Raw genomic sequence first — 24,466 nt, forward strand, 5'->3', positions numbered from 1 at the left:
CGTTGGGCGAGGAGTCTACCGCGTGCCGGCCATCTGCACACAGCTGTGACTCCTGCAATGTCGAACGTGCGGACACTCTCATCCGAGGTTTTATACGTATCACAGCCAAATACCCTGATGCATTAGTGGATGTCTCTGTTGGTAGTGCTGACACACTGCTCCATACTTAAAGGTGTGTGCCCGGATCTCGCACCTTCCGAGTTCCATCTGCTTGGCCCAATGGAGGATGCACTCGGCGGGAAGCAGCAAGTGGATGATGGGGAGGTTGTTGATGCAACAAGACGATGGCTCCGACGTCGACCAGCAGAGTGCTACCATAGGGCAAGAGGCATATAGGTTTTCCCAGAAAGGTGGCGTAAAGCGGTCGCATTAAACTGCAATTATGTTGAAAAATAGAGTTTTATAGCCAAAAAGTCGGGAATAGTATGTTGTATTGGAATCTTAAATGAAGCCAACCTCATTATAGAAAAAAAAATGTTTTGCATTACTTACTGAGTGCCCCTCGCAATATGTTCCAAAACGCCTCACATAAAAACGTAATTTTTCTTCGGCTCATACCTTCGGGTTTAGTGGTGATAGTAAGGTAGAGCCAAGTGTTTCGAACAGGACAAGGACAATTTGTATACTCAACATAAGGATTGTCTTACTGTAACTAATCTACAGTACAGAGTCGAAGTTTGGCTATTTCACACGTCCTCCAGCTTAGGCAAATGGACCAAACCGCTTGCTTCCTTTTGCATTATATGTGCTCTATACAGGGTGTTACAAAAAGGTACGGCCAAACTTTCAGGAAACATTCCTCACACACAAATAAAGGAAAGATGTTATGTGGACATGTGTCCAGAAATGCTTAATTTCCATGTTAGAGCTCATTTTAGTTTCGTCAGTATGTTCTTCCACCTATGCTCAATGGAGCACGTTATCATGATTTCATACGGGATGCTCTACCTGTGCTGCTAGAACATGTGCCTTTACAAGTACGACACAACATGTGGTTCACGCACGATGGAGCTCCTGCACATTTCAGTCAAAGTGTTCGTACGCTCCTCAACAACAGATTCGGTGACCGGCGGATTGGTAGAGGCGGACCAATTCCGTGGCCTCCACGCTCCCCTGACCACAACCCTCTCGACTTTCATTTATGGGGGCATTTGAAAGCTCTCGTCTACGCAGCCGCGGTACCAAATGTAGAGACTCTTCGTGCTCGTGTTGTGGACGGCTGTGATACAATACGCCATTCTCCAGGGCTGCATCAGCGCATCAGGGATGCGGTGCGACGGAGGGTGAATGCACGTATCCTCGCTAACGGAGGACATTTTGAACACTTCCTGCAACAGTGTTTGAAGTCACGCTGGTACGTTCTGTTGCTGTGTGTTTCCATTCCACGATTAATGTGATTTGAAGAGAAGTAATAAAATGAGCTCTAACATGGAAAGTAAGCGTTTCCGGACACATGTCCACATAACATATTTTCTTTCTCTGTGTATGAGGAATGTTTCCTGAAAGTTTGGCCGTACCTTTTTGTAACACCCTGTATAAGACACTTATGGAGCCACTATTTAGTTTGTCGGAGTTTCCTGAGATAACTTGAAAAACTTGGTTTTTGGGCACCAAAACCTAGCGGCGGATTCTAAGAAGGCTACGCACAGAAAATGGCTGAAATTTTTGAAATATATTCCTAAGATCCCTATCTCAAACAACGTTGAAAACGTTGTTAAGAGGTCCATGACTAAGGAATTTGTTGCTAGCGCACTCGAGCAGATGTAACTTCGATGGATTGCTCAGGCGCTGCCTGCGATATGTGAGCTACAATAGAATCGCAGACCAGAGAGCTGTGTTGGCAGCAGTAGTAGTAGCAGCTCGGGGTCGGGCGGTTGGGTCGGACGTGGTGAGCGATGGCCGTGCATGAACAATGTAGTATAAAGTAAAAGCAGCCGTGCGCATGTGTAATTTGTAACAACTGATTTTATACTATTGTTATTGTGGTGTCACCGCCAGACACGACACTTGCTAGGTGGTAGCTTAAATCGGCCGCCGTCCATTTAGTACATGTCGGACCCGCGTGTCGCCACTGTGTGATCGCAGACCGAGCGCCACCACAAGGCAGGTCTCGAGATACGATATAGACTCGCCCCAGTTGTACGGACGAGATTGCTAGCGACTATACGGACGAAGCCTTTCCTCTCATTTGCCGAGAGACAGTTAGAATAGCCTTCTGCTAAGTCCATGGCTACGACCTAGCAAGACGCCAATTGTAACAGTGCATGTATCTTACGAGTCTCATTTGTATAGTCAAGAGAGATGTATCACAAGGAGTGATTAAAAGTTAAGTATATTCCAAAGCTACGTATTTTCTTTATAGCAGTCATAACGTATCCTGTTCCAGACTTGACGCCAGTCGGCGTGTGTGTACTCGTGCCTTTCGGCTCCCTTCTCAGTGTGGCGTAGCAAGCTTGTTACGCCACAACAGTTATATCAAGTCCCATGTAAATGTTTTTAAAAAATCTTTTAATAATAATCTTTCTTATAAAGATAACTTTTGACAATTACTCATCTGAATTTAAAGGATTTTACTAATTTCTCCTATCCATGGTCATCCCTATTATCGCAAACAAAAATCAATTGTTTCTTTTTATACATAACAAATCTAGTGGCCAGCATTACACTGGGCTCTGCCAGAAAAATTTCTTATAGGAGCAGATATATACTCGTTATACGGCGACTTCATTGAGGTAAGATTATTCAATTTATTCAGAATGAATTTTCCGGGCCATGACAAAGCATTGGTGAAGTCCAGATTTACCAGTTTAGGTTCACAGTCAGTTATTATTAAAAGGTCATATGTGAGCCACAATTTTTATTGGGAGGTTAGTCACCCATTTATTGTAAGGCTATAGAATAAACTGTTGGGAGGTTACAACGTTATTGATATTATTATCCGTTTCGGAGACACAGAGGTTCAAAGTACATTACTCGTACAGGTGAAATCAGGTACGACGCCAAATCTAAATAACAAATAACAGCAGCAAATTGTTCAAATTTTAAACGATGTATTCTCTAGGCATTTATCTGGAAGTGCCACCTACCCGTTTTCAAAAATCTTTATGCTTTATCGAAAAACATTCCAAAAACATGGTTTTTGCTTACCATAACCGAGATGAAAATTCCAAGACCGCTATGCACTGCAAACGACTGTAATTTTTACAATATATTCCTAAGCTCCCAATCTCGAACAATCTTGAAAACATTACTGATAGCTTTATCCATTTCCAAGATACAGTGATTCAAAGTCACCTTACTTGTACAAGTAAAATACGCATCTAATAATAGATGCGAGGCGAAAGAGTAGTTTATAAAGTGACGTAGCGCGGAGGAACATGCTGTAAAGCGTCTCCGTTACCATCACAAGGGTTCTCGAACCCCAGTCTTGTAGCACATGCAAAATTTTTGTTCACGTAAAATTCCGTCTGAGGTGTGAAAAATACTCCTGCTGGAGCATAATAAAGCTAATTTGCTCCTGTTTATTAAAAGACTCTGACTGAAAAGTGGGCTACCAGTTGCCTCGTTATGTCTTCCTCGGTACTTTTAAAAATTTTCTCAAAAGTTTTGGCATGCAAAAAATGTAGCACACTTTCGTGCTGAGAGAGGAGACTTAGCTGTGGTAAAAACTGCTGTTTTGAAGAGCGTGCCGCGGGCCGCAGCGCGTTGTGTGAAGCAGTCGCCCTCCGTTTCTGGCGGTGGCGCCGCTGTGGCAGTCGCAGCTTTGGTGTCTCCCTCTGGTGGGAAAGGGGAAAGGTTGCCTGTTCACGTGCATTTAAGGGGCGCTATGAGCTCGCCAGTCGGTCGGTCGGTCAGTTGGTCAGCCGGGTCAGCGTCTGTCTGTCGTCCGGAGTGCTAGTATGTGTTAGGCCGTCAGTCTGCTCGAGTTTGTTCAGGCAATGGTCATTCGCGGTTGGATCGATCGGTTGGTCGATCGCGCACTGGGACACAAGATGACTTGTCCGTCTTGAGCGTCGGCGCATGTGAGGTCGCCACGTGAGTCCAGTGGGCCGCGCCGTATAGCGAGGGGTAGTGGCTTCGCGGCTGACACGAGAGCAACAGGAGCCAACCTACGACGCGAGCTGCGACGCTGTGAGACGGGAGATCGGCGCGACTTCCTGCGTCCGTTGAAGCGGCTGGCCACGGACGGTCCGGGAGAGCGTTTTGGGGGTGCTGCGCCAGGTCTTCGCCAGAAATCGCAGTTTATTAGAACTGATTCGTGAGATGTTTCATTTACTTGTTAAATTCTACTTGTTTTCTTGGTCAGTCTCTCGTCCCCAGCTTGCTCGTCTGCCTCCCGTCCGCATTTGTTAGGCAGTTAGACCTTTTTTTAAAAAAAAAAAAAAAATCAAGTTGCACCTTCGGTGGCAAGTTAATCTTTTGATGTTAGTGTTTTGTACCATTTCCATACCTCCTCTGGGGTGTGAGTTGTTAAAATTTTTAGTTTAAAGTAATCTGGTGTGTTGTAGATTTGCACCAGTGTAGTCTTTCAGAGGTTGTTGTGAGCGGTCGTGACTACGGCCGTGTCAAAAGGGAGCGGCAAGGTTCTCAGCCCGAAAGCTCATACAGTCAAAATTTGTTCTTTCTGCCTCTGAATATATTGTTAGTTGATATTTAGAGGCTGCTTTCTGATTATAATTTTAAATCTGTTTAAAAAAAGGCTTTTAGGAATAAAATTTCCATTTGTTGAAAGAAATTTGATTTTTTTTCATCATTTAACCACTGGCAACTACTTCCACGCTCACATAGTCTGATTAAATGTGTTAATGTTCTTGATGAATCGCTAGTAAATAAAATTAATTCTTAAGTATATTCTTTGAAAATAATTCAAATGGTTCAAATGGCTCTGAGCACTATGGGACTTAACTACTGTGGTCATCAGTCCCCTAGAACTTAGAACTACTTAAACCTAACTAACCTAAGGACATCACACACATCCATGCCCAAGGCAGGATTCGAACCTGCGACCGTAGCAGTCGCGCGGTTCCGGACTGCGCGCCTAGAACCGCTAGACCACCGCGGCCGGCTGAAAATAATTCACGGTTCAGAGACTGTGTCAGTGGGAAAGGGACTGGAAAGTATTAAATACTGGAAGACAACATGTAGTGTTTATGCTATAGAAAGAGCGAAGGAGACAGTGGGAGTGACAGTGGAAAATAGTTGGTAATGACAGAACAGTGCTAGGAAAAGAGTGAAGAAGACAGTACCAGTAGTAGAGGAATAAAGAGAAGCAGAGAGTGGAAGTGCGTGAGAGCCAGTGACAATGAGATGCAGAGCCTACTGCAGTGACAACGAGGAAGAGAGACGTAGTGCGAGTGAGAAGAGATAACAACAGTGTGAAAGAATGATTAAGATAGTAGCAATAAGAGAGAGCAGAGGGAGACAATGATAGCGAGAGGATGCAGTAGTAGTAGAGTAGGACAGAACGAAAGAGGATGTGGTTGTGAGACAGGAGACAGTGACAGAGAGACACAAAGAGAGATAATGACAATGGGTTGGGCTGAATGAGTGAGTGGGAATGAGCAAGTGGCCGTAGATAGGTATAAGAGACTTACAGCGCTGGACTACTGTGTGTGAGCTAGTAACAGTTAGGTGATCTTGGGGTGGAATGAGATTTGAGTTTCATTTTAAAAAAGAGCGCAAATATGTTATCGTGCCAAAATTTTTGGGAAAATTTTTAAAGGTGCTGAGAAGCGTAGAATGAGGCGTTTGGTACTTCACTTTTCAGTCAGAGTCTTTTAAAACAGGAGCAATTTAGCATTTTTGTGCTGGTCTGGTTACTGATTACATTTAAAATGCTGTCGTAATCTGTTCATTAAGAGTTATAATCTCGCGTTAAAGGTTTAGTACAATAAGTTACGACAGAAAGCGTAGCTCATGATGCACAAATTACCCAAAATTATTCATGCAGTATTTGAGAATAAAAGAACTTTGCAACTTCCAACTAATTCTATCCATAACTTTAGTCCTTTTCGAAACTTTTCGTCGCTGACATGTCTATGAAATACAGCAACGAAAAACGTTTCTCGTTTATTACAGTTTCGCAGTTAAATTGCAAAAATAACAGAAATCTTGTACTTTGTAATTAGTCGTTTGAAGCTGTTTTGTACTCAGGAGCTGGATTCTTTAAAGAACTGGAGTTTAGGGGTATTAACCGAGCGAGGTGGCGCAGTGGTTAGCACACTGGACTCGCATTCGGGAGGACGACGGTTCAATCCCGCGTCCGGCCATCCTGATTTAGGTTTTCCGTGATTTCCCTAAATCGCTTCAGGCAAATGCCGGGATGGTTCCTTTGAAAGGGCACGGCCGATTTCCTTCCCCAACCTTCCCTAATCCGAGCTTGTGCTCCGTCTCTAATGACCTCGTTGTCGACGGGACGTTAAACAGTAATCTCCTCCTCCTCCTCCTTTAGGGGTATTAGTGGCTTACAACCAAATAAATACTGCACAAGCTCCGTACTTCACGTGTAAGTGGGTATCAAGTGTATCAGAATCATAATCTCCCCACTTCTATTTCATTCGAGGATGGTACTCGTCAGTGGAGATTGTCGGAATTCATGCGTATGAGCTCGGCTTTCATGTATTTTTGAGAAAGTAGAATGTTTCCTGTTTTGTACCGTAACGTGGGTGGTCAGAATTTCGACAGTAATGATTTCTGCGATGCAGAAAATTTCTGAATTTTATTCCAGTGATAAATATTAAAAGAAGAAAAAAATTGACATCCATTTAGGGTAATTCCTGAGATCTTTAAAAGCGTTTAGAGAAAGCACAAAGAATAAGACGTATTGCATTGCTCTAGCTTCAGTAAAAATGTGCTTTCTATTAACTGAGTGGAAAGACTCTAAGTATAGAGATTTCTGTTTTTTTTTTTAATTTAATAACGGAACTTTTTAATCATTTTTTTCTAATTATTTCACATTCAATCGCGAAAGTGTGACATGTTCGGCGTAATATGAAGCGCCTGCACGTCGTCCTGGAACGTTACAGCAGAGAAGGCTGTGAGACGACGCCAGCCAATAGAACGCTGACTAGGACGACACGACGACTGGAACGGCATCTACACGAAGAGAATATAAGCGCCGCTCTGCACTAGAAGACGATCCGTCAGCCACAACGCTTTAGCCGTGACTTGTGAACTGTGTTATTTGCTAGCATGGAAATTGTATATACCAAAGGACATTGATTATTTGCATGTCGCCATTGCTTGCGACATTTTGTAAAGACGCAAAGTATTGTCAATTTAACTTTCTGTAATAAACTACATTAATAAGATTTGCTTGTTGTCTAGCTATCCGAGAAAACAGCTTCCTAGGCGCCCTACAGTAGACGAGTGGGCAGGATACGACAACAGATATATAAAAAATTATCTTATTTTATATTGTCGTGCTAAACAAAACTGTTTATTTGCATAATCTGTGTATTGCAGGTTCGAATCCTGCCTCGGGCATGGATGTGTGTGATGTCCTTAGGTTAGTTAGGTTTAAGTAGTTGTACGTCTAGGTGACTGATGACCTCAGATGTTAAGACCCATAGTACTCAGAGCCGTTTGAACCATTTGTGTATTGCATGTGAGGAAAAACTCACCAGTAGTTAATTAAATTTTAGAAAATTTGCCATGAAAGTAGACGAAAACTTACAAACATGGTCAAAACTTTTCTGTAAACTATGCACTTGTTGTGTTATACGAAATGGAAATTTTCTGTTCAAAAAATGGTTCAAATTGCTCTGAGCACTATGGGACTTAACATCTATGGTCATCAGTCCCCTAGAACTTAGAACTATTTAAACCTAACTAACCTAAGGACGTCACACAACACCAAGTCATCACGAGGCAGAGAAAATCCCTGACCCCACCGGGAATTGAACCCGGGAACCCGGGCGCGGGAAGCGAGAACGCTACCGCACGAGCACGAGCTGCGGACAACTTTCTGTTAATGACGTCTCGTACACACGGTTATCAGAAAAAGACTGAAAAGCTTGTAAGGTTGTTGCAGGGGAGGCTTTACTGAGAAATGATTGTTAAGAAAAAACAATTCGATACGTTGCGTCGTTCCCGAGTTACTTAACATTAAAGATAGCATATCCTGTCGTCGCGCGCTTAAATTCAAGCAACCTCCAGAGGCTTTGTCGCCAAACTTGTTCTTCGTTTGGTTTCCTAATACCAAATAAACGCAGCTTTTGCTCACTCAGTCTAAATTTATCACTTCCGAAAACGGCACATTTTAACCGGTAATGAGCATCTGAACAAGTGGTAACTCAGATACCTATACCTGCCTGTGCATTACCGCATACCTTGAAATTGCATGGATAACGACCTGGTTGGCTAACTTCAGTGCTAAATAACTCGGAAGCGACGCAACGTATAGAATTTTTTCTTAACAATCAATTCTCAGAACAACATCCACTACAACACCCTTAAAAGCTTTTCATGCTGTTGCTGACCAGCTGTACAATTCCTATAGTGTTCAGCGTATGTTACAACAATTTTTCACTTGGATAAAATTATCATAATCGATATTTTTCTAGCCTTTAACTTAGTAAAATCCTTCAAAATAAAATCTGGATCTATTGAATTCAAGATATCGCTTTCAGTGATTAAAGCTGAGCCAGTCCACACAATACTTCTAGCGAAAGTGTTGACTTAAGGTAAGTACCGAGTTTTGGAAATCTCCTTTCACCAGTAGCTACATACATATAACTATTCAAGAGGATTCGGAAGCTTACAAAAGATGTTTTTATTTTACACCCAAACATCTACCGGTTTCGGTCTTCGACCACCTTCACGGATGAAGGGTTAAAATGGTTTAAGCCACCACATTGCATTAGTCATTACTTACAATGCGTAGTGCATGCCATGAGCCGCGCGGGGTAGCCGCGCGGTCTAGGGCGCCTTGTCACGGTCCATGCGGGTCCCCGCGTCGGAGGTTCGAGTCCTCCCCCGGGCATGGATGTGTGTGTTGTCCTTAGGAGTAAGATTAAGTAGTGTGTAGGCTTAGGGACCGATGACCTCAGCAGTTAGGTCCCATAAGACCTTACCACAAATTTCCAAATTTTTCTATGCCATGATTTTAAATATATGACAAAGGACTTTGCTTTTAAAGTCCTGTGTCATATACTTACATTCCTAGCATACACTACATATTTTCAGTAATGACTAACGCAATATGGTGGCTAAAACCGTTTGAACCCTTCATCCATGAAGAGAGTGGAAGACCGAACCCGGTAGACGTTTGCGTTTAAAATAAAAACGGCTGATAGTTCAGATATGCATTTTATACATTACTTAACGGTTGTCCAAAAAGTGCTTACAAATGCGTTGGGAAGTACGAGGGTGGTTTGAAAAGTTCTCGGAATCACCACGAGAGGTCAGCGCGAGGGTGGTTTGAAAAGTTCTCGGAATCACCACGAGAGGTCAGCGCTAGCACAACGAGCTGTTCACGTGATATTCATTGGATTGTTGCCTGTAATCATGTGCCACGTCAGTGCTCTTGGAAGAGAGCTGTGGCGGCGACGTGGGTCTGTTGTTGTTCCCGCGTAGTGATTTGCAAAGATGGAAAAAATCGAGATTCAAGCAGTGATTAAGTACTTCCTAAAGATAGGTATGAAAGCAAAGGACACTCATGCCGATTTCCAGACTACACTGGGGGACTCGGCTCCTTCATATTCAACTGTTGCCAAGTGGTCAAATGAATTTAAATTTGGTCGGGAGGGCGTAGATGATGATCCGCGCGGTGGTCGGCCAAGCTGTGTCACTATTGCAGAAATCATTGCAAAAGTGCACAAAATGGCCATGGAGGTTCGCCGATTGAAAGTGCGTGAAATTGTTCACGGTTGCAAAATGTCATCTGAAAGGGTATATCACATTTTAACTGAAGAATTAGAAATGAAAAAATTATGTGCAAGATGGGTGCCGCGACTCTTGACGCTGGATCAAAAACATGTGCCGTTGCCATGGCAAAATTATATGAACTAAGATATGAACTCTTGCCACACCCGCCTTATTCACCTGTTATGTCTCCGTCAGACTTCCATCTCTTCCCAAACTGAAAATTTTTCTTGGTGGACGAAGATTCACTTCAAACGAAGAATTAATTGCCGGAGTTGACAACTGTTTTGCAGGCCTGGAGGAAACTCATTTTCGAGATGGGGTCAAGGCACTGGAACGTCGTTGGACCAAGTGCATTAATCTACAAGGAGACTACATTGAAAAACAAAATAGAGTTTCACTGATGTACGTACTTCTATTCCGTTCCTGGAACTTTTAAAAACTACCCTCATATGTTAGAAAACTTGCTTTTGAAATACAAGAAAATAAACTTTGTCAAGAATTTCCAGCAAAAAGAAAGCGCCCTAAGATCAACAATTCATCGTGTGCTGAAAACTGAGCGCAGTTAAGTGGAGACTTAATCGCAGATACAGTTATGCCAACTAGGACAACATTTGTACTGAAGCCAGAGGCAGCTCGTAATCACCCATCCGAAATTTTCCCACTCGAGGATCCATGTTTGCTGTAACAGTTTTGCTTATGTTATCATATACTTCTACCTGTGTCAGCTTTCACTGTAAATTGTGATCGATCTTGTATACAAAACATACACTTTAACACCTCATCGACTGGGCCTTAGATCGGTCCTTAGTCAGATTACTTTCATTGATCCATAATGTCATGACTCTCTCAAACGGAGTAGTTCAAATGGCTCTGAGCACTATGCGACTTAACTTCTGAGGTCATCAGTCGCCTAGAACTTAGAACTAATTAAACCTAACTAACCAAAGGACATCACACACATCCATGCCGGAGGCAGGATTCGAACCTGCGACCGTAGCGGTCGCTCGGTTCCAGACTGTAGTGCCTAGAACCGCACGGCCGCTCCGGCCGGCAAACGGAGTAGTAAACAGAGAGACGCGAGAAGAGAAATTGTATAGTGTGAAGAGTTTGTTACTTCTTTATGCAGTGAATACTTTCCACAGCTGAAAGCTTAATCGTTTTTTCAGATACCTACTGTGACGCTTATCGCAAACCAGACAGATCGGCATGCGATAAATTCTCTCAAGATACACATGCAAGGAAATCATTATGTAGCGCATTCACCACTCCCCCCACTCGCAAAGGTTCCGTAAAATACGCAGGAAACTGAATAACGGCAATTAGGGTCCTCTTATCTTCAGATAACACTAAAAAACCAGGAAAGTTGTTGAATTATAAGGCATTGTGTCTTACGTAACTGCCATCGGATGACATTCCGTAGAAAAACTGTTCTCTTACCACTAACCTAAAAATTACCAAGATAACAAACAATATATGGTTTGTTGTATTTAGTGAGTGCTGGCTTCAAGCATAATTTGCTTTCATCAAGTAGAAAGTGATGAAAATTTTCTTACAGGCAAATCCACATTTTTTTTCTAATTAATGTTTCTTTATTTTGCTGAATGAGGAAGGTGTATGTGTTGCAAACAGTACATAACCGGTCTCTCAGTCAGCTGATAATGTACTATGACGTAACAGCCTTTTTTTAACCACTTTTTTTCATTCCACAAAAACAGTAACAAAAATGCTTAGCTTGAACTTACAGCATCCGACATCACGAGAATGCAGCCAGCGCCGAATCGATTATCTGTTGCTGAGGGGAATGTGACGCATTTACTAAATGTCTTCAACTGTTACCCATTGCCACACTATTGAACAGAGGCGTTATCTCTTACATATACGAACTAATCCACGTAACTTTTTACGTTTAAATAGTGTTGCAGACGCCTGGAAACAATCTTTGCCTCTTCATAGATGGGATTAGCGGACAGAAAAATATCAAATACTTTACTTATCAGTATTACCGTAAGAATGCACTAGAAGTGGCCAAGTTTTGGCCAAATTTTATACAACGTAATGTTTGTTAACTAACTTTCTGAGCTGTTGACGAGCCAACAAACACATTGTAAGACGGCGAGCCCGATGTAGCACAATCAGTTATCGACAAAGATGGTGATGGAAATACGACGTAGTCTTGTCAAAGGAATTAACCAGACATGGCTCTGAAGTCGTTCAGGTAAAAAATAAAACTAAATGTGGAAGGGTGGACGGAGATGTGGGCCCCACTTCTTTCAAACTAAGTGACTGTAACAAACATAAAATCTAAGAAGAAATTAGCAAAATGCATTAAACAGAAAAAAAATGAAATGGTGCCTTAACCGCATAATAAACTCAGTTTTATTGGACTATTTGAAACTGACGTCTGTTCTCGTCATTTATTTAGCTTACAACGAGAAATCGTATCCTAGATTAGAGAGGAAGAGAACCTAATAAATACTATAAAAACCTGATTTCGGCTTACTCTCAGAGGAGAAGATAAGAAATTCGAACGAAGAGATGTATAGCGTCATACGTCGTTCTGTAACACAGTATAAAAATAATGGCACGATGTCTGTGGAGTCATCGTATAGCACTTTGTGAAAACGCGCACCTTATCTTTTACCTAACGAAGAAACTATGCCGCTAATGGCAGGACGACAAGAATTTGCGAGATTGCAACATTTTTTTATAATAATTTTTGACATCATTACTGAACACAGTGATCGTGCTTGAAATTTTAATAAAAAGCAACCCAGATCGCAATAATTTTTTTTATTTTTAATTCTAATTACCGTTGTCCGTCTGTAAGACCATTCTCATAGGCCAGGGCTCCAGATGACGTCAGCTTGTACCTCGATATAATAGACCAAAAATTGATTAACCAAAATGAAAAGTTAAAAAGATTTGTTGCAATCTGGACTGCTTTTTATTGCAATAATTGTTTCATAAACTTCAAGGTTAATAAATGGAGTTAGTCATTTAATACAAATACATCGATATAATGTACGCCTCCCTAGCTGAGTAGCCAGCGCGTCTGACTGTCATGCGCAAGTCCCGGGATCAATTACCGGTACCGCCAGGGATATTTCATTGTTGGGAAGATTGGAACTGGGTTCAGTCAGCCTCGCGGAACCAAATGAGGAGCTACTAGAATGAGAAGTAACGGCTTCAAAGGTCAGTAATGTCGACAACATCCTAGTGAGCTCTCTGATCCTCCTCTGCCCATCCAAATGACGCCATATGACAGAGGATGACACGGCGGTCGGTCGGTAGCGCGCCCCTCTGAGCCAGATCGCAGAGTTAGTGTTATCTTTTTGTGTTTTTTTCGTTTTTGGGGGGGGTTCTTGGATTTCTGACTGATTTGATGCAGCCCGCCACGAATTCCTCTCGCGGGTCAACCTTTCCATCTCAGAGTACCACTTACAACCTACGTCCTCAATTATTGCCCGGAAGTATTCCACTCTGTATCTTCCTCTGCAGTTTTTACCGTCTATAGTTCCCTTTATGGCCATGGAAGTTATTCCCTGATGTCTTAACAGGCGTCCTATCATCGTGTCCCTTCTTCTTCTCTGTGTGTTCCACGTATTCCTTTACTCGCCGATTCTGCAAAGAATCTCTCCTTTCCTTACCTCATCAGTCCACCTAATTTTCATCACTGTTCTGTAGCATCACATCTCAAATGCTTCGATTTTCTTCTGTTCTGGTTTTCACAAAGTCACTGTGCTCCAAAAGCACATTCTCAGAAATTTCTTCCTCAAATGAAGGCCTATGTTCGATATTAGTAGACTTCTGTTGGCCAGGAATGCTCTTTTTGCCTGTGCTGGTCTGCTTTCTATATCCTCCTTGATTCGTCCGACGTGGTTTATTTTGCTGCCTAGGTAGCAGAATTCCTTAACTTCATCTACTTCGTGATCATCAAATTTGATGTTGTTTCTCGCTGTTCTCATTTCTGCTACTTCTCATTACTTTCATCTTTCTTCGATTTACTCTCAGCCCATATTCTGTACTCATTAGACCGTCAGTTGATCCCGTAATTCTTCTTCATATTCACTGAGGATAGCAATGTCACTACCGAATCTCTTCATTGATATCCTTTCACCTTGAATTTTAAACCCACTCTTGAACCTTTCATTTCTGTTATCGCTTCATTGATGTATAGACTGATCAGTAAGGGCGAAAGCCTACATCCGTGTCTTACATCCTTTTTAATCGGAGCACTTCGTTCTTGGTCTTTCACTCCTATTGTTCCCTGTTGGTCCTTTTACGTACTGTCTGTCACCCCTCTTTCTCTACAGCTTACCCCTGTTTTTCTCGTAAACAAATATCTTGCATTAATGGCTCTAAGCACTATGTGACTTAACATCTGAGGTCATCAATCCCCTAGACTTAGAACAACTTAAACCTAACTAACCTAAGGACATCACACACATCCATGCCCGAGGTAGGATTCGAACCTGTGACCGTAGCAGCAGCGCGGTTTCGGACGCAAGCGCCTAGAGCCACTCGGCCACAACGTCCGGCTATCTTGCAGTTTCAAACGCTTTGGCTAGGTCAACAAACCCTATGAACCTATCTCGTTTTTTCTTCAGTCTAGTTTCCATTACCAGCCGCTGCATTAGAACTGCACTCTCGTGCCTTTATCTTTCCTAACAGCAAACTGATCATTATCGAACAGATCCTCAATTTTCGTTTCTATTCTTCTGTACATTATTACTGTCAGCAACTTGGATGTAAGAGCTGTTAAGCTGACTGTGCGATAATTTACTTTACAACGATATGAAAATGCTTAGCGATACGATATGGACCGAGTACATTGGCTCACATTGTAAAGTAGGTGAAGGACTTGGGCTTATGGGAAACTATAGTACGACTGTGAAAGGCTGAACTTATAAAACGCTTGTGTGATCTGTAATGGAATTCAAGTGGAACTAACAAGCGTTGTCAAATGTGTTCACAAAAAAGGCAAAATATATTGTCACGGGCTCATCTCTCTTACAGGAATGTCAATGAAAAGCTTGAAAATTCGAACCAGTGGACGATCGAATAGTGATACCAAATACCTCAGAAAAAACTACTTCTCGTAGTCCAAGAAACGTTTTTGAATGGTGTAACATCCACAGGATAAATTTTAGCTACAGTGCGACGAGAGGAAATTATTCCTCGAACAGTTATAAACATTATCTATCCGACATATGAATAAACAGTGAAAACGATGATAAATATTAATTATTTATATAATATTTTATGATGTAATTGGACATATCGATGTGTATCATACAAAGACAATGATAATTGTAAATTCCTTTAATGATCTGCGTTTGTCTTCCTTTGTTTTTACCTTTTGTTGGTTAGCTTTTGTAAGTTGCGGACGCAATACGCATATCAGACTGAAGTCTGTTAAGAAATTGTAATTATTTGTTAATTATTACTTGAGAATAGAGTTCATTATTATTATAAATATGAGTGAATAATTATTTGTAACTTTAATTACTCTCTCAATAAGCTTTATCTGTCTTAATTATTTCTTTCCGCTGCAAGGGGCGCAGCCATTGATGATAGGGATTTGTATCGCGTTTTTATCTGTGTTTCTTAGGAAAAAATCAAAGGTTTGGTTGATGAAAATTAGTCTAAATGGTGCACAATATGAAAGTAAAGTTTAATAAGCGTTTCATATACTTATCCTGTTAAAAGGAAAGTTGATCTAACAATAGAAAGTCTCTATCAATTGTCTGCCGCCATCTTAACAATTATCTCAGCGGCAAATTCAAATTACGTAACTCTGTAGACATAAATGCCGAAGGTAATAAAATGGTGTAAAAATAAATGTGCACCGGTGGTCCCGAACTTATTTTAATGAAAATAGTTCGAATAAGATTGGTTCTTTAAAAACAGTGCTCATAGCACAATCCATATAACAAACTTTTTCTTGCTGATGTATGGAGCCGAAATTAATTACGCACGAGTTGCGAAGAATATTGTTTCAGCTAACATACGTCAGTGTTGTGCGCGGCTGATATTCGGTGGTTTTAATGATCATTTTGCTGAAGATAACTGTTTCCATCATAATCAATAGTTGTATAGATTTAGTAACACTTACACAACTTACAGACAACACTTTAACACAACGCTAACTTGGAGTTCTTTAGCAGCTTGACCAAATCTTTCGCCGGAAGAAAAAAATTATTTAGTAATTACTCAATGTAATGAAATAAGACTATCATTTTCATTTTCAAATTAGTTAAATACCAAACCACTGAATAACACAGCGAGCGCCACAATGGGTAATCCGGAATGTACTACGCGGTCCACGTAACGCTCTGGCAGGAATCGTTGAGGTGTGACTGATCTAATTACAACTAGCACGGGGCAAACAAACAATCTTCTCGCAATCCTTTCGCTAGTACAACTGGAAGAACCCTTAAAGCATGTATAATTGTATACGCAAACTGAAGCGACGAATGAAAATATGTACTAAGGCTGGGACTCGAACCCAGTCCTCCTGCTCACTAGGCAATGGGCTAACCACTACGACACCCTGGCACAGTGGCTTCGCCCAACCGCTTGGTCTACCCTAGCACGCCTCCCTCGTCAATCCAAATTCTCATTGTCGCCTTAAACCCATGGTATTCCCCCTAAACTGTCTGGAACCATACTTTCATTTGATTAGAAGCACATGAGCCCGGGTTTCCGGCAGATTCCCCTGTTTCGTTCGATGCTGAGCTGCTACTCCAATACAAATGGAGAGACTCTTGTGAGCTGAGACATAAATGGGAATCTGGACTGAGAAAGGAGTTGCGCAAATCCACTGTGCCAGAGTGGTATCGTGGTTAACACATCCGCCTAATGAGCAGCAGCCCTAGGTTCGAATCCTGGCCTCGGTACAGATTTTCATACGTAGCTTCAATCTGCATATAAACATCATAGATGTTTGAGACTTGAAAAGGTCTCTGGAGCTAGTAGTTTCATTTGATACCTTAATGCATGGTATACCAGAGATATTCACCGAGGAAACACGCAGCTGCAGATAAATGACGGCAGAAGCGGCTAGCAGGTACTTACATTGGTACACTTGAGTTGTTGGTCCCCTTTGAGAAGCACTCGGAAGGGTCAACTGAACTCGACAGCATTATATGCAGGGCACACTGTAAGAGAAAGCACAAAGCCTTGATAAAAATGTCTTCTTTAACAAAGAGTGTATTAATTAATTAATGAAAAGCGCTAGTTTGCTTTTGTTCTACAGTATTAGTTTTATTGTGTTAACCGGTTCTCGGCTTACGGGGCCATCTTCAGGCATTTACTGACTATTGTCGCCAAAGAAATTACAATGTTTCTATACGACACTGGAGAAGAAGTTAGAAATTTAGATTGAAGTAGAAAAGTTGAGTAAATAACATCTTTGACAGTGTGATGGCAATGAAATGTAAAAAGTAAAAAAGCTGAACGGTAAATAAATTTAAAAAGAGTAGACAGGAAAAACTTTAACACAAAACTGGAACAGCACGTCTACATAACAGATTATATTAATAAACAAAAGCAATAAAATAGAATAAAATTAGTACTTGTCATGGCTACATCAGGAGGTATAAAACATGGAGAGTGATACACTGACCACCTCAAAGAAGAAAGAATTATCAAGGAAACTACAGGATATATGGGGTACTTAAGCAATATCAGTAAGGTAAACAGAAATGCACGAAAATGATGGAGTGTGAGGGAACATACAGTAAATGCCATCTCTGAGAGTAAGGTGGTACTGCATTTTAAAAAGTAAGAAGTTAAACAATATACAAATATTAAATGAGCAAAATGGAAAAACAATAACACTATACTCAAAACTGTACCTATGTAACAGTTTGCGGTAAATAAACGATCCAAGTAAAATAAAAACAGTACTTGATGAGACAACTACAATAGGCATTAAACATGGAAAGCAATAAATGTACCAGTTAAAAGAAAGACTTAACAGTCGTAACTGAACTCTAAATGGATTACATAGACAGTTTCAATAAAATAAAAGAACTCAATGAAACAGGAAAATTAATTAATTAATCAGCATACAAAGACATTCCTACCTAGCACCTCACAGTATAAAAAATCGTATCGTACTAGGGTTCTTGGGAGAGTATCGGTGATGAACAGGTCAAGTCACAGCTTTATTTGACCAGGTGATAAGAAAAATTGCAAAGGGGCTTGCGGAGTGTCTGTTGTGCTGTTTTGCATACCCCTTTGATGCTGAAGTCCCATCTCTGGTGACCAGTAGGGAAACACTCCGTACGATCAAAAAAATTAATCAAAGGAGATAATAATGTTACATAATGGAAACATCTTACTGAATGATAATTAAAAGAGGTGACCCAGTCAAGCATGGCGGTATGGATACCACACCACACACATAGACATGTTAGTAAGTATAGGGATCATGTAACCTATAAAACCAACAAGTGGTCACTATAACAGTCAGATTTACTATCGAAAAGCAAAACACATGAATTACCCATTGAGACATAGAGTTAATCGTTTACTACTTGGATAAAGGGTTGTCATGATGGAGTCTAATCTTGGCGCAAGTGGGTGAACACGGTACATGTAAAGTTACGCGGATAATGCACGAATACTACTGTAAGTTTCTTTAGTAAACTACAGGGAGAATACGGAAAAATAGGGTCGAACAATAGCGAGATCGCCAAAGCGTATATTGAAAGCAACTTCATGGCTTCGAAGTATTAAAACGGAATAACTGGCTCCTGAAGGGAGTGAAAAATATCGCTTCCTTACGGATTGGCATTCGCATCGATGGCCCATCTTATCAACTCGTAGCGTAATTGCACAAGGCAGCGGCGGGGCCCGCTAGAGACGATGAGTTCGCGTATCTCCCTGTACTAGGCTCTCAAATGGAAACATTTCTGCACGGCCACAAGGCTCGCCTCACCAGTCGTCCGGAAACAGGTCTTTGTGCTTCAAACTTCTAACGTGAAGTCATTATTCTCCAAGTAGTTAGTGTTCTCTTTATGGACTCTCTGTAATTACGCAGTTTCTGTCAGAGCAGGGATCTCTTTGGCCAGTGGTGGCAGACATTGCAAGTTCCGTCCTTTCATACATAAGTAAAGATTGAGATTTTCACTCTGCAGCGGAGTGTGCGCTGATATGAAACTTCCTGGCAGATTAAAACTGTGTGCCCGACCGAGACTCGAACTAGGGACCTTTGCCTTTCGCGAGTTCGAGTCTCGGTCGGGCACACAGTTTTAATCTGCCAGGAAGTTTCATATCAGCGCACACTCCTCTGCAGAGTGAAAATCTCATTCTGGAAACATCCCCCAGGCTGTGGCTAAGCCATGTCTCCGCAATATCCTTTCTTTCAGGAGTGCTAGTTCTGCAAGGTTCGCAGGAGAGCTTCTGTAAAGTTTGGAAGGTAGGAGACGAGGTACTGGGAGAAGTAAAGCTGTGAGTACTGGGCGTGAGTCGTGCTTCGGTAGCTCAGTTGGTAGAGCACTTTCCACGAAAGGCAAAGGTCCCGAGTTCGAGTCTCGGTCGGGCACCCAGTTTTAATCTGCCAGGAAGTTTCATAAGTAAAGATGTTAAACGATCTCATACTCTTTCTAACTTTTGCTATTTCCAACCAATAATGCTCTGGCGTGGGGTGAGACGTCTGATACTCATGCACGGACGAAAAACTGAATACTCTATGGAAAATAACACTAAGAATTAATCAGAACTAACGCAACTACGGTCACCATATGAACCTTCTGGGAGTAAAGTAGCTTGTTTCCGGTGCCCCACTGCCCATTTCATGTAACCCTCGCAACCTCACATTGTCGAAGCAAAACACCAATTGCATCGTGGTTCAATACGCTGGGCTCCATGTCAAATTTTCTTCAACTGACTAACGCTGCTATGGTCACTGTATGAACTTCACCTGTGAGTCAAGTTGCCTGTTTCCGATGCACCACTGCCACTTCACTGTAACCCTCGCACCATCACCTCATTGACGATGCAACACACAAAGTGCGTCGCGATTCAATACTAAAGGCTCCAGACGACTTCTCTCCATGCGACTGACACGAGTACGATCACTGTATGTAACTTCACCTAACAATCAGGTAGCTTGTTTCCCATGCAACACTGCCAGTTTACTGTAACCCTCGCACCCATGCAATACTACAGGCTTCAACCGAATGCTCTCCAAGCGACTGACGCGAGTACGGTTACTGTATGAAACATCTCCTGGGAGTAAAGTTGCTTGTTTCCGATGCACCACTGCCAGTTAACTGTATCACACGCATCCTCACATTGGCAATGCAACATACAAATCGTGTCGCTATTCATTACTACAGGTTCAATGACGACTTTTGTCCAAGCGACTAATACGACTACGGTCACAGAATGGACCTTCTGGGAATCAAGTAGCTTGTTCACAAAGCACCATTGCCAGTTTACTATAACTCTCGCACCCTCACAGTCATGATGCAACACGCAAATAGAGTCGCGATTCAATACTACAGGCTCCAGCCGACCTTTCTACAAGCGACTAACGTGGCTACGGTCACAATAAATAAATTCTATTGTGAGTCAAGTAGCTTGTTTCCGATACCCCACTCCCAGATTACTGTAACCCTCAAATACTCACATAGTCGATGCAACACACCAATTTACTCGTGATTCAATGCTCAAGGCCACTTGTCAACTTTTCTCCAAGCTACTAACACCGCTACGGTCACCGTATGGAACTAGTACAGTGACTCAAGTCGGCTGTCTTCGATGCACCACTTCCAGTTTACTATAACTCTCGCACCCTCACATTTAGGATGCAACACACAAATTGTGCTGCAGATCAATACTACAGGTTCCAGCCGACTTCTCTGCAAGCAACTAATGCATCTACGGTCACCGTATGGAAATTCTCCTGAGAGTAGAGTTGCTTTTTCCCGATATACCACTGACAGTTTATTCTAACCCTCGCACGCTCATCCGGCCATCCTGATTTAGGTTTTCCGTGATTTCCCTAAATCGCTTCAGGCAAATGCCGGGATGGTTCCTTTGAAAGGGCACGGCCGATTTCCTTCCCCATCCTTCCCTTACCCGAGCTTGCGCTCCGTCTCTAATGATCTCGTTGTCGGTGGGACGTTAAACACTAATCTCCTCCTCCTCCTCCTCATAGTGAGGATGCAGCACACAAACTGCATCGCGATTCAATACTACAGGCTCCAGCCGTCTCCTCTCGAAGCGGATAACGAGGCCTCCTGGGAGTCAAGTAGCTCCTTTCCAAAGCACCACTGCCAGTTCACCGTAACTCTCACATCCTCACATTGACCATGCAACACACAAATTACGTCGCGATTCAACACTAAAGGCTCCAGCCGACTTCTCTCCAAGCGACTAACGCAACTACGGTCGCTGTATGAAACTTCTGCTAGGAGTGGAGTTGGTTGTTTCCGATGCATACTTCCAGTTTACTGTAACCCTCGGACCTCAACATTGCGGATGCAACACACAAATTGCGTCGCGATTCAATACTAAAGGATCCAATCAACTTCGCTCCAAGCGACTAATGCGCCTACGGTCACCGTATGAACGTCCTGTTGCTTGTTTCTGATGCACCACTACCAGTTTACAGCATCCCACGCACCTTCACTTTGGCGATGCAACTCGCAAATTGCGTCGCGATTCAATACTGCAGGTTCGTGCCGACTCCTCTCCAAGCAACTAACGCTGCTTCGGTCTTCATATGGTTTCTCCAGGGAGTCAAGTTCCTTGAATGAGATTTTCACTCTGCAGCGGAGTGTGCGCTGATATGAAACTTCCTGGCAGATTGAAACTGTGTGCCCGACCGACACTTGAACTCGGGACCTTTGCCTTTCTCGGGCAAATGCTCTACCAACTGAGCTACCGAAGCACGACTCACGCCCGGTACTCACAGCTTTACTTCTGCCTGTATCTCGTCTCCTACCTTCCAAACTTTACAGAAGCTCTCCTACGAAAGGCAAAGGTCCCGAGTTCAAGTCTCGGTCGGGCATACAGTTTTAATCTGCCAGGAAGTTTCAGTCAAGTTCCTTGTTTCCACTGCACCGCTGACAGTTGCCTGTAAGACTAACACACTCACATTGACGATGCAACACACAAATAGTGTCGCAATTCAATACCACAGGATCCATGCCGACTTTTCTCCAAGCAACTAACGCGGCTACGGCCAGCATATGGTACTTCTCCTGGGAGTCAATTATCGTGTTTCTGATGCATCACTCTCAGCTTACTGTAACCCTCGCACCCTCAAATTGACGATGCAGCACACAAATTGCGTCGCGATTCAATACTACAGGCTCCACCCAACATCTCTCCAACCAACTAACGCGACTTCAGTCCCCGTGTTAAACTTGTACTGGTACTGAAGTTGGCTGTCTCCGATGCACCACTGCCAATTTACTGTAACCCTCGCAACCTCACATTTAGGATACAACACACAAATTGCGTTGCAGATCAATACTACAGGCTCCAGCCGACTTCTCCGCAAGCAACTAATGCATCTAAGGTCACCGTATGGTAGTTCTCCTGAGAGTAGAATTGCTTTTTCCCGATACACCACTGACAGTTTAATCTAACCCTCGCACCCTCATTGTGAGGATGCAGCACACAAATTGCGTCGCGATTCAATACTACAAGCGCAGCCAACTTCTCTCCAAGCGACCGATTAGAATTTCTCCTGGGACTCATGTAGCTTTTCCCGATGTAGCACTGCCACTTTATTGTAACACTCGCAACTTCAAATTGAGGATGCAACACTCAGAAAGCGCCGCGATTCAATACCACAGGCACCAGCCGACTTTACTCCAAGCGACTAACGCGGCTACGGTCACCCTATGGAACATCTCTTCTGACACAAGTTGCTTGTTTCTGATGCATCACTGCCAGTTTACTGTAACCCTAGCGGCTACAGTCACCGTACGTAAGTTCTTGTGGGACACAAGTTGCCCATTTCCGATGCACCTCTGCCAGTATACTATAACACTCGCCGCTACAGTCTGGAACCGCGCGACCGTTACGGTCGCAGGTTCGAATCCTGCCTCGGGCATGGATGTGTGTGATGTCCTTAGGTTAGTTAGGTTTACGTAGTTCTAAGTTCTAGGGGCCTGAAGACCTCAGCAGTTCAGTCCCATAGTGCTCAGAGCTATTTGAACCATTTTTATAACCCTCGCACCCTTACATTGACGATGGAACAAACAAATAAAATTATGATTTATTATTATAGGCTCGAGGCAACATCAAGCGATTAACACGGCTATGGTCACTATATGAAACTTCTACTGGGACATAAGTATCTTGCTTCCGCTGCACCAATGCCAGTTTACTGTAACCCTTGCACCCTCACATTCATGATGCAGCACACAAATTGCATTGCGATTCAATACTACAGGCTCCAGCCAACTTCTCTCTAAGCGACTAAAGCTGTGACGGTCTTTGTATGATACTTCTGATGAGAGTCGAGTTGCTCTTTTCCGATGCACCACTGACAGTTTATTGTAACCCTCGCTTCCTCACACTGAGGTTGCTGCACATAAATTGTATCGCGATTCAGTACTACAGGCTCCAGACGACTTCTCCCCAAGCGATTAATGCTGCTACAGTCAACGTTTTGAAATTCTCCTGGGAGTCAAGTAACTTTTTTCCGATGCCCCACTGTTTGTTCACCGTAACACTCGCACCCTCACATTGAGGATGGATCATTCAAATTGGGTCTACAGCCGACTTCGCTTAAGGAGACAAAGGCGGCTACGGTCAGCGTATGAATTTCTCCTGGGAGTCGAGTTCCTCGATTCTGATGCACTGCTGCCAGTTTAATTTAACCCTCGCACCCTCGCATTGACGAAGCAACACACAAATAACATTGCGATTCCATAGTACAGGCTCCTGCCAACAATTCTCCATGTGACTAACGTGGCTGCAGTCAGCATATGGACGTTCTCCTGGGAAGTTGCTTATTTGTGGTGCACCACTGACAGTTTACTGCAACCATCAGAAACTCACATTGAGGATGCAATACTCAAATTGGGACGCGATTCTATACTTCTCTCCAAGCGGTTAACGCGACTATGGTCAACGTATGGAAACTCTAGTGGAATTCAAGTTGCTTTTTCCGATGCACTAATGCTAGTTAACTGTAAGACTCGCACCCTCACATTTACGATGCAACAAACTAATTGTGTTGCAATTCAGTATTACAGTTTCCAGCCAACTTCTCTCCAAGCGACAAACACAGCTACGGCCACCGTATGGAACTTCTCCTGGACACAAGCTGCCTGTTTCCGATGCAACACTGCCAGTTTACTGTAACACTTGCAACCTCACATTCACAATGCACTACACAAATAGAGAGGCGATTCAAATTTACTAGCTCCAGGCGACTTCTAACTAAGTGACCAACGCGTCTACGATCACTGTGTGAAACTTCTCCTGGGAGTCAAGCTGCTTGTTTCCGATGCACCACTGCCAGTTTACAGTAACCCTCGCACCCTCACATTGACGATGCAACACACAAATAGAGTCGTGATTCAATACTGCAGGCTCAAGCTGCCTACCCTCAAATGGACTA

At 42.7% G+C, this 24,466-nt stretch overlaps 1 protein-coding gene across 1 annotated transcript in view; it reads right to left on the minus strand.

Moving 5' to 3' along the window:
- Window positions 1–24,466, minus strand: part of LOC124776109 — a 195,504-nt gene that overhangs the window by 138,954 nt on the left and 32,084 nt on the right. Inside the window, exon 4 of the mRNA XM_047250950.1 lies at window positions 16,945–17,027. Coding sequence (XP_047106906.1) covers window positions 16,945–17,027 — 83 coding nt within the window. The remainder of the gene's footprint in view (window positions 1–16,944; window positions 17,028–24,466) is intronic.

This window comes from Schistocerca piceifrons, chromosome 2 (genome assembly GCF_021461385.2).
Source record: "Schistocerca piceifrons isolate TAMUIC-IGC-003096 chromosome 2, iqSchPice1.1, whole genome shotgun sequence".
NCBI classification, from domain to species: Eukaryota; Metazoa; Arthropoda; class Insecta; order Orthoptera; family Acrididae; genus Schistocerca; species Schistocerca piceifrons.